The 12,260-nt window shown below is 44.2% G+C and overlaps 1 protein-coding gene across 1 annotated transcript in view; it reads right to left on the bottom strand.

Annotated features, from left to right (window-relative positions):
- Positions 1 to 12,260, bottom strand: part of RASGRP1 (RAS guanyl releasing protein 1) — a 78,806-nt gene that overhangs the window by 11,355 nt on the left and 55,191 nt on the right. Inside the window, exons 13-15 of the mRNA XM_044436725.1 lie at positions 5,439 to 5,583; positions 2,749 to 2,785; positions 1,896 to 2,042 (exon numbers count right to left, since the gene is read on the bottom strand). Coding sequence (XP_044292660.1) covers positions 1,896 to 2,042; positions 2,749 to 2,785; positions 5,439 to 5,583 — 329 coding nt within the window. The remainder of the gene's footprint in view (positions 1 to 1,895; positions 2,043 to 2,748; positions 2,786 to 5,438; positions 5,584 to 12,260) is intronic.

Raw genomic sequence — 12,260 nt, 5'->3', positions numbered from 1 at the left:
CTTGCTATGGCCTTTCCTCCTCCTCTTCATACTGCCTGCTCCCTCCAGCACGTATCTCAAGCCCCTTTGCAGCAGAATTCCTCATTCATTACCTTGGTCTCTTTTTACAACTGGTCTGCTGTGACAGCTGACTACCAAGGGAAACTCTCCCTCACTCCACATCAGGTCATCAGATGGGATTCATTTTAATCCCCTTATGAATGCAGAATGAAGCCATCATGCAACTCCGACTCTTCAATATTTAGCCAAGCATTCCCATATTTCCTTTTTCCACCGGCATTTCCACTGCCAGTTAGCAACATTTTTAAAAGGGCTGCTTCAGGTTACTCTAAAGCAAGTTCATGCAGTCACAAAACAGGAACATTTGCTGAGAAAGGGTCTTCTGCTGAGCTGCTTTTGGCTCCACCCCCTTCTGGCTGGCCGCTTCCCTCCCATTGCTCAACCTTGATATGGGCTACAGAGCAGCGAACAGGATCAGGATCAGGAAACATACACAACTGTCGTGGCACAGAAGTAACATAGATGGGAAAACTGCAGAAATGTAAAGACAGTTGTCAGCTAAGAAAGGATGGAGAAGCAGAAGGTGTTTCTGCCCTCTGGTTGGGAAGCTCTAGGAATCATTTCTGGCTCTGGCAGGTTCAGGAAGCACAGGAAGCTACCATGAGTATGGACCAGCCCTAAAACCACCCATGGGCTCCAAGTATGGCTAGTTTATGAAAAATAATGTTCCCTGCAGAAACCACAGAAAACAACAACCCACCATGGCTATTCATCCATTCACTAAAATTAGGGATTCTATCACCTTTCCAATTTGGGGGGGAAAAAACTTGTCTGGCAGCCAACAATAGAAATCAGATCTTTAATGTTGAATTCATTAGATGGATTAAGTAGAGCAAAACCTGGAACTAGAGTGATTAACTGGTTAGTGATTTCATTAATTTCATTTTCAATCTCCTACCAGAAGCACTGGACAAATACACATGTCCACCAACAGTGAAAGTACAACCCTAACCCCTTGCAACATAATGCAGATCTGTGTAAAAAAGGATTAACTAGGCATCGGAATTTAACAGAAAAAATAAAGCCTGTTATAATGACTAATTCTCTCAACAGATAGATACAATTAAAGTGACATCTCCCTGGTAACTCTATTTAAGCTACATTCTAGACTTACGGTGTTTTAATGCACCATTACCTTATTACTTTCACCACATTTTACCGGGGGTCCAGACAATGTTTTCTTAACACAGAAAATCCACTAAGCAAAAAGGTCAGAAGACCTACCTTCTAATGGGAACCACTAGGAACTGTCTCTCTAGAAGTACCCTTGGTTTGTCATTGTTCCAGATCGAAAAAGATACCAGTAAGACAGGTGGTCACTTTTTCGCAGTTACAAATAGCATTTGCTCTTTTAAGTAAAATTATTCTAAATAACTGTCTCATCTCATCTCCTTACCATGGTGAACATTTTGGATTGAGCCAGAAGTATCCTGTACTGTCCTTCCACTAGTGGAACTTACCACTAGTACAATGGGCAGCTAGTGGTTCCCGATATAACCAGAAACAAGGGAAAACGCTTGTTTGCAGAATAGAGTTGACCTGCCTCATTTGCTGCCAATTTCCAAGGTTGCTTGAGGAAGTGCTAGTTCAGGCTGCAGCATTACCAGATACAGCAAGCGTACAAGATGGTGTGCAGTGGCTTATGTATGGACAATGGCAAGGCTACCTTCCAAAACAACCAGTAGTCAATCCCAACTATCTTCATGATAAACATGTCTTCACACAAAAGGAAACAAAATTACAGAATAATTCAGTAATTGGTGATGTGGGGTTGGAGATAAAACTGGAGATCTCTTGCAGTATCAGAATTCTTCATTTTACTGACATCTACTTACCTTGCATGTGTTCTTTGAGTCCCATGGGGCAGAGGCTAGATGCAAGGGCCGAGGCAGGGCTGTTATCCAAGACTGTTAATTTGGGTCTCCTCTTACATTCAAATACTACCAGATCTTTGCATTGTTTATGGCAGTTCAATCCACAATCTGCAAACAAGTTAAAACAAGCATGGCTCATCTGCCGAGTGGTAAAAATTGCAAAGAAGCCTACACTCATACAAATACCTTTCCTTCTATGTTTTGAAGTCAGAACATTTCCCCTCTACATTTTGCAAGTTCCAGAAAATGTCACAAGACAACAAACTTACGACACAAGTTAATGCATTTTCCACTGAGCCCAGCACAACATCCCACCTTAGTATATGTGTTTTGGACTCTTAACTATTTATTACATGCAGTAACACTTTCATATTTTAATACAATACATAAACTTTCTGAACTTTCATATGATATGCTACTTATGTTTACCTGCTAACCAAATGATACATCATCTATCCTTTAATAATCATGCAGGTATGTGTGCATGTGTGTGTAAAAGATGGGGGAAAACTGTCAAATTTGTCCTGGATTGATTCTCCTTGTTCTTTTCTAGACTGTTGTAAATTTGAAGGGTGGGAAAGAAGAAATGGTAAAGGTGGGAATTTTAATATTTCTAGGCTGTTCTTGCTAGATGCCGCACATTCCTACAAATTTACACTTCATCTATCAGAAGTCAATGCCTAGGTTTGTCCTTCAAAACAAAACAAAAGGATGTCATGGATATGTAAGGCACTCTGAGTAGAACTGCAGCACTGTTTTCCTTTACAAGCCATTTTAAAGGTTAAATTTTCAACTGAAACAGAATGTTTGTTACCTTTGCACCTATATCCTTGTTTAATAACTCCCCAAAGCTGCAAATTTAAGCAAAGACATATTATAATACTGCACTGAATTTAAGACAGTAGATTTGTAACTTTCGTTAACCCCTTGTTCCACAAAGACAACCAAGTAGAAGCCCACCCTCCACTCTTTTGCAAAGCCCGTGGCTTCCTTTGTCAAAAAACATTCCTCACTGACAGGAGACTAAGGGCGTATCACCCGAGAGGCTACAACATTCTTCCAAGTGCCATGGAAGAATTCTTCCATGACTCCAAAGCCCAAGCCCCCACACCACCCCCTGGCAGCTGGCATGGAAAGCACTGCACTGGCTGCCCCTCACCCAGGTTTGCAACTGGGTCTTGGAGGAAGGGGGGCAGGGGAGGAGCCTGGAGCCACAGAATTTTGCCAGTTCCAATTAGTACTCCAGCATCCTTCTCTCCCCTACCTTGACTGCCAAGAAGAGCCACCTAGAGAAAATGTGGGACATAAGATGTGGCAGCAGCCAAAATCAATGCTGTCATGCCTCACATCTTGCACTGGATATTCACAAGTCCCCAAGTTCACAGGCTGAGAAGCATCTGCTCTGGGGGTGATAGGACTGTACCATAAATCCTCAAATCACTAAAGCCAGTGAGGGGCATAAGGGTTCCTAGGATTTTTTTGGGGGGGGGAGCAGTTAAAAGAATACATTTTAACCTCCTCCCCTCCACAAAACCCTAGCAAGTTTTAAGTCATTAGTACAGTATAGTCTCCTTTGGATATTTATTTGTCTTAAAGGATTACCAGCCAGTCCTTACAGATTTCAGAGTACATGCAACTGCCAAAAGCAAGGTTCCTATTTTGATCCGTGAGATGCATTAAAATTTGCCAGCCCCACACCTAAAACCCAACTAAGGGATGCTAATGTCTTCTTTGTTAGAAATTCTATTTAATCTCTGCCACAGATGGAGAATATTTCATTTGCTAGTCCACAGGTCACATCTGAAATCCATTCTGATTTTTCTACTTCATTCTGCTGCTTCCATTACACTGGCAGTATCAGGTGCTGTTCCTTAACCAGCTCCTGTCCTAACTATCAGGAACTCAGAAGCATCCCTAGGTGTCTGCATCTCTGCAGAGGCCAGGGACTTTGGGGCAGAGTGTCAGACTAAGAGGGATGCAGGGAGAGTCAAGATGACTAATCTGGTCACAGCCGCTCATGCCTTTGCTGCTTCATGTCTGGACAACCATAACATGCTATACATGTTCAGAAGCTGTTCAGAATTTAAGCTAGTCTAGACTGCTGACTGGAGATGGTTACAGGAAACACATCACTCCCTTGCTATAACCACTTCATTGGCTACCACTCTGCTTCCAGGCAGAATTCAAAGACCTCGTACAATACGCTACATGGTTTGGGACCAGGCTATCTTAATGCCTGCCTTCTCACATACAAGTTGGCCCTTATGTTCAGAGGTATGTTTGGTGGCAGCACAAAAGAGGACCTTCTCAGTGGTCACTCCAAGGCTACAGAACTTCCTGCTGTTCTCCTGTTATCCATCCACCAATAGACAAAAGACCTTTTTGTCCAAGCAGTTCTTTGACATGGAAGTGGATCTGCTGGGCTTGATGCAGTTTTTATTTAGCTATAGTGTTTCTAATTGTATTTATTGCATTTACTATGATTGTTGTTTCACTACTGTAAGCCACCCTGAGTGCCATTTTTATTGAAGGGAAGCAGGGGTACAATTCAAATAAGTACATAAATAGAATAACAGAGGTGAAGTCATATCATCCCTGTCTTCCTCCAAGCACCATGTTCAGGGAAAGTCTCCCTCCACAACACAAAGCTGAATAGGGGACTATTGCAATGACCAAGTATAGCTAAAGTCTGTGGTGCAAGAAGTGCAAGATCAACCTGTGGGCTAAAGATAATGTATCCAAGACTTCATATGAAGCCCTCTAAAACAAGAACTGCTATCATAATTAAAATATGGTGCCAGAGCATGTTCTGAGAACATCTGATGCAGCCACCTTGTAGATGCTTTCAAAAGAAGAACATGATGGAAGAACGGTACTAACGTGGTAGAGCTGTTGACATGGAGGCTTGTGTGCACAGTATTTTTTAATAAGAAACAAAGCCTGCTTCTTCTAGAGGGCTGCAGAGAGCAGCCCTATGCTGGCAAGCAATATAATGGGTATGAACACAGCCTCATTTCAGTGTGGAGGAAAGGCCAGGGTTGTGCTTAAGATGTTCTCCTGAGCGAACAGATATGCATGGGTGAAGTGTGGAACTAAAAATTCTATCGCTCCCATAGCAACTGTGCATCTGTCTTCATGTCCTTCAACCAGGTAGGAAGCCTGCCACATTTGCATGTGAACATCTTCAATATATGAAACTGCCCAATGCAAGTCACACTACTGGGGAGTCCAGCCCTAATCAGCAGCAGTTCTCCAGGGATATTTTCTAACACTGCAACTGTAACTAAAGATGCCTCAGGTTGAACCTTCTTCATACAGAATCTGTGTTCCAGAACTCTCTGTTCTGGCATTCATCAACAATTAAATGAGGAGAGGGTGGACTTAATTCAACCACACTAACAGCAAGCTAGAATTGTTATGATGAAGCATGCACTAGTAACAGTTATGTACATCATGTGATGTATTGTACTGCTAAATTACCCCCTCCCCAACATCCACGCTTACAAATCCAGCGCAGTTGTCGCAGAACGTAGGCTTCAGGTAAGTGGTCTCCTGGAAGTTGTGGGCGAAACCAAGGCCTAATTTAGAATAGATTGAGCTGGCCCTCATGAAGTAAGCTGTTATTTCATCCCTGCTAATCAGACCTTCTCTGCAAATAAACAAGAAAGAGGATCAATGGAGGCTTAATACTGCTTGAAGCATAAGGAGTTAACAGTATTTCCCCCTCTATTTTTCTGCACCCACACATCCGCCAACCTACTAAGGTAAAAGCACTAATTAATTTTCACAGCAAAGAATATCTAGAAATGCATTTTACACACACACTCTCTCACACATACACTGCATGATCCTGTCAAGCTGATCACAAGTTCTACAGCAGCTGTTTTAAAATTCAGCAAAAACAGCTTTCAGGAGACACCTTTTGAAATGATTTGGAACATGCTGCACAATTACTGAAACAAAGGAAAGCCCAGGGAATAATTCCTAACACCATAGCTTCAAATTGCTCTTTACAATTGCTAATGCCATTTTGGACAATGAACAGGCTTGAAGGAGGAGGAAAAATGCACGACAGGGATCCTCTAAACATGAAAGAATTCATGCTCGCTTGTTCTAATGTAATCCCTTTGAAGGCAAGCCAGATAATCAAGTTCCTTACTGTTGTTCTCAAATAGTGACACAAAGGGCAGTCAACCAGGCTGATTAATTGGTGAGAAATTCAACTACTAGCCTTGAATTACCCTACTCCCCCTTCTAGAATGTACCGAAACAGGCACCATCTCAACCCTGAGTTAGAACCCAGCATCTGGGCCACCAAGATGCTGATAGTATATGGGCTAAGGAGGAGGAGGAAGTGGAACTATAAAGGGCATTTAAATAGCACACACACTCACACTATTAAAAGCACACAATTTTGCTTCTTTTGGTTTGTTTAAGTGGACATGCACACAGGTGAGTAGCAGGAAGCATTGTATGAATCAGTAGTGAACTCAGTTCTCCAAATGTGGACACATCTGCAGGCAAAATGGGATCATCCAAATGAAAGAATGAGGTAAAAGCTTGAAGAAAACATCAAATGTTGCAAAAGTACTGCAACACTGTTAGAAAAAGAAAACCCCAGATGAAGGGAGACATACAAAAATACATCAGTGGGCATGGAATGCTGGCTGATTGTTGGGAAGAGTGGGAATGCAATCAAGTATCTTGAAAAAAGGTGTGTCTGGTGGCTGGTAGGCAGGCAATCTGAAAAGGAGCATAACAACCTTTAGTTGCATAGCCTGCGCCTACAGATAAACCTCCACTTCTCCACTTGGATCTTCTACATTGCCTAAGTCAGGTACGAGTCTATTTGTGCATCCCATCCAGACCAGATATGACCCTGACCATGGAAACAGCATACATACCAAAGAACAGAATAATCTGCAAAACCAAGGAAACTGACAATCATCACTTCATAACATCTAGGACTAAAATGAGAAAGCATCCAGACATACATTTCAATCACAACCAGCAATTATGAACCTAGTTTTATGATTCCTCTCCTCAAAGTACTAAACTCCCCTCAGACAGGTTAAGTCCAAAGCAGATTCAAAACAGCCAGCTCTTTTCAAGAGGGGACTACCCACAATTTTTCCATCCATACATCTCAGTTGGAAGTGTGTGAGTATAAACTGAGTATAATTTCCAGAGCAGAGCAAGATTAATTGCCCACTGTTTGAGTTTTCCAAAACAAAAACACATGCTAGGCAGTGGACTAGTGAACTTTTCATCTTTACGGCATCCCCTGATGTTTCCCCTTCCAAGGTGAGCAGCCTCTGTGCCAACCCACCATTCCACTGCTCCAGTATGCTAGCATGAGTTGGAAAGAGGGAAGCAACCAGAAGCAGCCTCATGTTTTTTCTGCAGTCTTTCTTCCTGCAGAAGATGAAGATCCAAACTATGGCTATACTAAGGGCACTGACACCTAAGGCAAGAGCCAGCCGTCTGATGGGATGATTTCCACCAACAGAGACAAAAGCACTAGCTTCGTATTGTTAATAATGTAAGCTTGCCCATTACAGAAAGCAGTACAATGCTGAGTTTGCAGCTGAGTTCTTGCATTATTCAGAACATTTGCTCCAAAGAACTTGAGTGACATTGTCTCTTTATGCCTGACAAGGAGCAGGAGTCCCTCTGGCATCCAGTACTCTTGGTGGAAGACTCATGTATCATCTTTCAAGCAGAACATAAAGGTGATGATTCTATCAATTTACAGATGGCTTACCTTTTTAATCACAAACATTAAAATTAAAAATATTCCAATGCATTTAGATATGTATTAAAAATAACAACTGCTAGAACATGAATATAAACCTTGACAAAACATTAAAACCAACACAGCACCATAATTAAAAAAGAACCTGGGCAGCACACTCACTCAGAAAAGGCTGAAGTAAAGAGATGGCTCTCTTTAACTGAGAGCTAATCTGGCATAATGGTTAGTGTGTTGGAGTGGGACTCAGGACATCTGGGTTCCAGTCCCCATACTGGGTTCCAGTCCCCAAAGTCAATCTTACTGTATGACTTTGGGCCACTCATGGAATTTCAGCCTGACCTACCTCACAGGATAAACTGAAAAGGAGAAAGATCATGTAAGCCAGGTTGTGTTCCTTGCAGGAAGAAAAAGGCAGGATATAAATGTAATAAATAATAAACTTAACTGGTACCACAGACATGCTACAACTGGCTTTTCCTAAATACCAGGTGGAGATCATTCCATAAGGTTGGTGCCCCCAACTGAGAAGGCCTACTCCTGAGCTGCTGCAAGATTACATTCTGCAAGTCATGGTACAACCAGCAAGGCTTCCTCTGATAATCTTATCATCACACAGGACTGTATTGGAGAAGACTATCTGCCAGATAACTTGGTCCCAAGCTTTATATGCTTGGCTCAGTACTTGTACCTAAAACCTGGCTCAGTAGCTAACGGCCAACCACTGCAGTAGCTTCAAGACCAATGCAATATGTGCAAAGTCAGATGTTCTGCTCAGCATCCTGCCTGCCGCATTCTGTACCAGCTGCAGGTTTCAGATGAAGCTAAAGGGCAGATCCACATGAAGTACATTGCAACAATCTACGAGGGGCGTTCAATGTATCCTCGGTATTAGCATGAAGAAAAAGGAATAATAAATTGAAACAATTTTTATTCTTCAATGTAATCCCCATAACTTCAATACACTTGTTACATCTAGAAATTAACTTTTCAATTCCCTGTAAAAAGTACCCTTCCTCCTTGTCTAAAAAATGTGCGTTAATTGCCACCTGCTTTCCACTAAGATCTTTTTTTAAATTCGGGAATAGGTAGTAGTCACTGGTCCAGGCTATAGGGTGAGTGGTTTATTTCTTTGAAACCACAGTCTCGCACAGCAGCCTTCAAAACACGCGCCGTGTGAACAGGCGCAATGTCGTGAAGAAGCAATACACCTGTGGGCAGTTTTACCCACCTTTTTTCTTTAATTGCTTCTCTTAAATTACGCAGAGTGGTTGCGCAAGATGCTGCGTTTATGGTTTCACCTTTTTTCATGTACTCGATCAATAAAATTCCCTTTGAGTCCCAAACCACTGTGGCCATGATTTTTCCGGCCAATGGGAGTGACTTTGAATTTCTTCGGAGGGTCAGCACCTTTTTTATGCCACTGCATGGACTCCTGCTTACTTTCAGGGTCATAGTGATGAACCCAAGTTTCATCTCCAGTAACAATTCAGTCGAAAATACTCGATGGATCTTCACCACAGAGCTCTAAAAACTCCCTACAGCACTCGACTCACACTTGTTTCTGAAGCGCCATGAGCATTCATGGCACCCATCTTGCACAGCCCTTTGAAAGGTTAAGATGGTCATGAAAATAGTAAATATGGTACCAATGGATAGGTTTGTCATCTCTGCTAACATTTTGATTTTTATTCGGGCATCTTCCAATAAACGTTTCTAATTTTTTTCACATTTTCTTTCATAGTGGCAGTAACTGGCCCGCCTGAGCAAGGGTCGTCTTCAATGCTTTCTCTGCCCCTTTTAAATTCACTTGACCACTTTTGAACAGTAGATAATGAAGGTGCAGAGTCCTGGCAAATGGCCACCATCTCTTCGTGAATGATTTTTCGACTTTTTCCTTGTTTGTAAGGAACTTAATCACAGCGTGGTGCTCGGTTTTCTTCAACATTGTCGCATCAGTCATCGTGGTCGTCTTTCACTGACGATTACTAGGGAACTAATGATCACACTTATTTGAAATTTTGCATGTGTACCCTCAGATAGTGTCATTAGCTATTGAGAGCCAGTGTGGTGTAGTGGTTAAGAGCATGGGACTCGGACTCAGGTGATCTGGGCACTAGCCCCCGCTCGGCCATGGAGCCAACTTATTTATTTAAAACATTTCTATGCCGCCCTCATCGCAACAAAGCCTCGGGGCGGCTCACACATTCATAAAAAGATACAATTAATAATTTAAAAATTGGTACCATCTCAGCTATATATATTAAAATCTATAAATACAATAATAAATTTATAAAGCATTCCATAGGTGCGGTGCCACCACAGAGAAGGCCCTCCTCTGGGTACTCACCCTCCTAATATCATTCATGGAGGTTTCCTGGAGAACGGCATCCGCTGCCGATCGTAGGGGGCGGGAGGGCATATATGGATGCAGACGTTCCTTTAGATAACCAGGTCCCAAGCTGTTAAGGGCTTTACAGGTCATAACCAACACCTTGAATTGGGCCCAAACTTCAATAGGGAGCCAGTGAAGCTGATGGAGAACTGGGGTTATATGAGAGCAATGCCCAGTCCCCGTCAGCAACCTGGCAGCTCTATTTTGCACCAACTGAAGTATCCGGACCGTCTTCAAGGGTAGCCCCACGTAGAGCACATTACAGAAGTCTAGTCGGGAAGTTACCAACGTGTGGGTCACTGTCGCCAGGCAATCGTTCTCCAGATAGGAATGCAGCTGATGAATCAGCCGAAGCTGAAGGAAGGTGCTCCTCGCCACCACCATCACCTGAGCTTCTAATGACAGCTCAGGGTCAAGGAGCACTCCCAAGCTGCAAACCCTGTCCCTCAGAGGGAGTGCAACCCCATTAAGGACAAGGTCCAAGTCCCCCACCCCAAAGCCTGAGCCACCCACCAACAGGACCTCCGTCTTGTCTGGATTGAGCTTCAGTTTATTGGCCCTCATCCAGCCCATTACCTCGGCCAGGCACCGGTTCAGTACAGCCACTGCCTCATCTGGATTGGTGGAAAACGAGAGGCAGAGCTGGGTATCATTAGCGTACTGATGATTCCGCAGCCCACACCTCCTAATGACCTCTCACAGCGGTTTCATGTAGATGTTAAACAGCAAGGGGGACAAAATGGACCCCTGCAGAACTCCATGGCATAACTGCCATGGCTCAGAGCCATAGTCCCCCAGCACCACCTTCTGGAATCAGCCATTGAGATAGGAGCGGAACCACCGCAAGCGGTGCCTCCAACTCCCAATCCCGCTAGCCTATCCAGAAGGATACCATGGTCGATGGTATCAAAAGCTGCTGAGAGGTCCAGGAGAATCAACAGGGACACACTCCCCCTGTCTCTCTCCTGCACAGGTCATTGTACAGGGCGACCAAGGCAGATTCAGTACCGTATCCGGGTCTGAAGCTGGACTGAAATGGGTCCAGATAATCAGTTTCATCCAAGAGTGCCTGGAGTTGTCCCGCCACCACCCGCTCTAGCACCTTGCCCAAGAACAGGATGTTGGCCACCGGTCTATAATTGGCAACCACCTCTGGATCCAGGGATGCCTTCTTTAGGACTGGCCAGACTACCGCCTCCTTTAAAGGGGCAGGTACCCGGCCATCTCTTAAAGAGGCATTGACCACCTCCAGGATCCAGGTCACAATCCCGTCCTTGGCATTCTTGAGTAGCCAAGATGGGCAAGGGTCTAGTAAGCAGGTGGTAGGACATACTTGTCCAAGCACCTTGTCCACATCATCAGGCTGCAACAACTGAAATTCATCCATCAATTGAGGACTCGACAGCGTTATTGGCACCTCCCCAGTAGAATCTGATTCAATAGTAGAGTCCAGCTCGTGATGAATCTGAGCGATTTTCTCCCTGAAATGCTTGGCAAAGTCATCACAGCGGGCCTTCAAGGGTGGCACCAGATCTCTCTTTGGGCCCGGATTTACCAGCCCCTGCACCACCTGAAAGAGCTCCGCCAGACGGCATTGTGAGGAGGCAATGGAAGCGGAGAAGAATTTCTTCTTCGCCGCCCTCACTGCCACAGCATAGGCCCAATAGTGGACTCTTAAGTGTGTTCGGTCAGATTCATCCCATGATCTCCTCCACCTACGCTCTAGACATCTCCCAACCCGCTTCATCGCCCGTAATTCAGGTGTGTACCAAGGAGATGAACGGGCTCTGCCAGGTGGGAGAGGACGCTTAGGAGCGATCGTGTCAATAGCCCTGGTCACCTCCCCATTCCATAGTTCAACCAAGGCCTCAACAGGAGCACCAGCCTTATCAACCGGAAAATCCCCCAGAGCCGTCAGGAATCCATCAGGATCCATCCAACTCCGGGGGTGAACCAGCACAATCGGGTCCGTACCCTTACAGAGGGAAAGGCCGCTCTCGTGCTCAAACCTCACGAGAAAGTGATCTGACCATGACAAGGGCGTCAAACATAAGTTCCTCACCCTCAGATCACCCTCTTCCTGCCCCGTCGAGAAAACCAGGTCCAGAGTGTGTCCACATTCATGGGTTGGGCCATTGACGTGTTGAGACAGCCCCATGGCCATCATGGAGGCCATGAA

The sequence above is a fragment of the Varanus komodoensis genome, unplaced genomic scaffold (assembly GCF_004798865.1).
Source record: "Varanus komodoensis strain SLA01 unplaced genomic scaffold, ASM479886v1 scaffold3, whole genome shotgun sequence".
Classification (NCBI taxonomy): Eukaryota; Metazoa; Chordata; class Lepidosauria; order Squamata; family Varanidae; genus Varanus; species Varanus komodoensis.
Note: the sequence above shows the minus strand (reverse complement) of the source record. Positions and strands in the feature narration are given on the sequence as shown.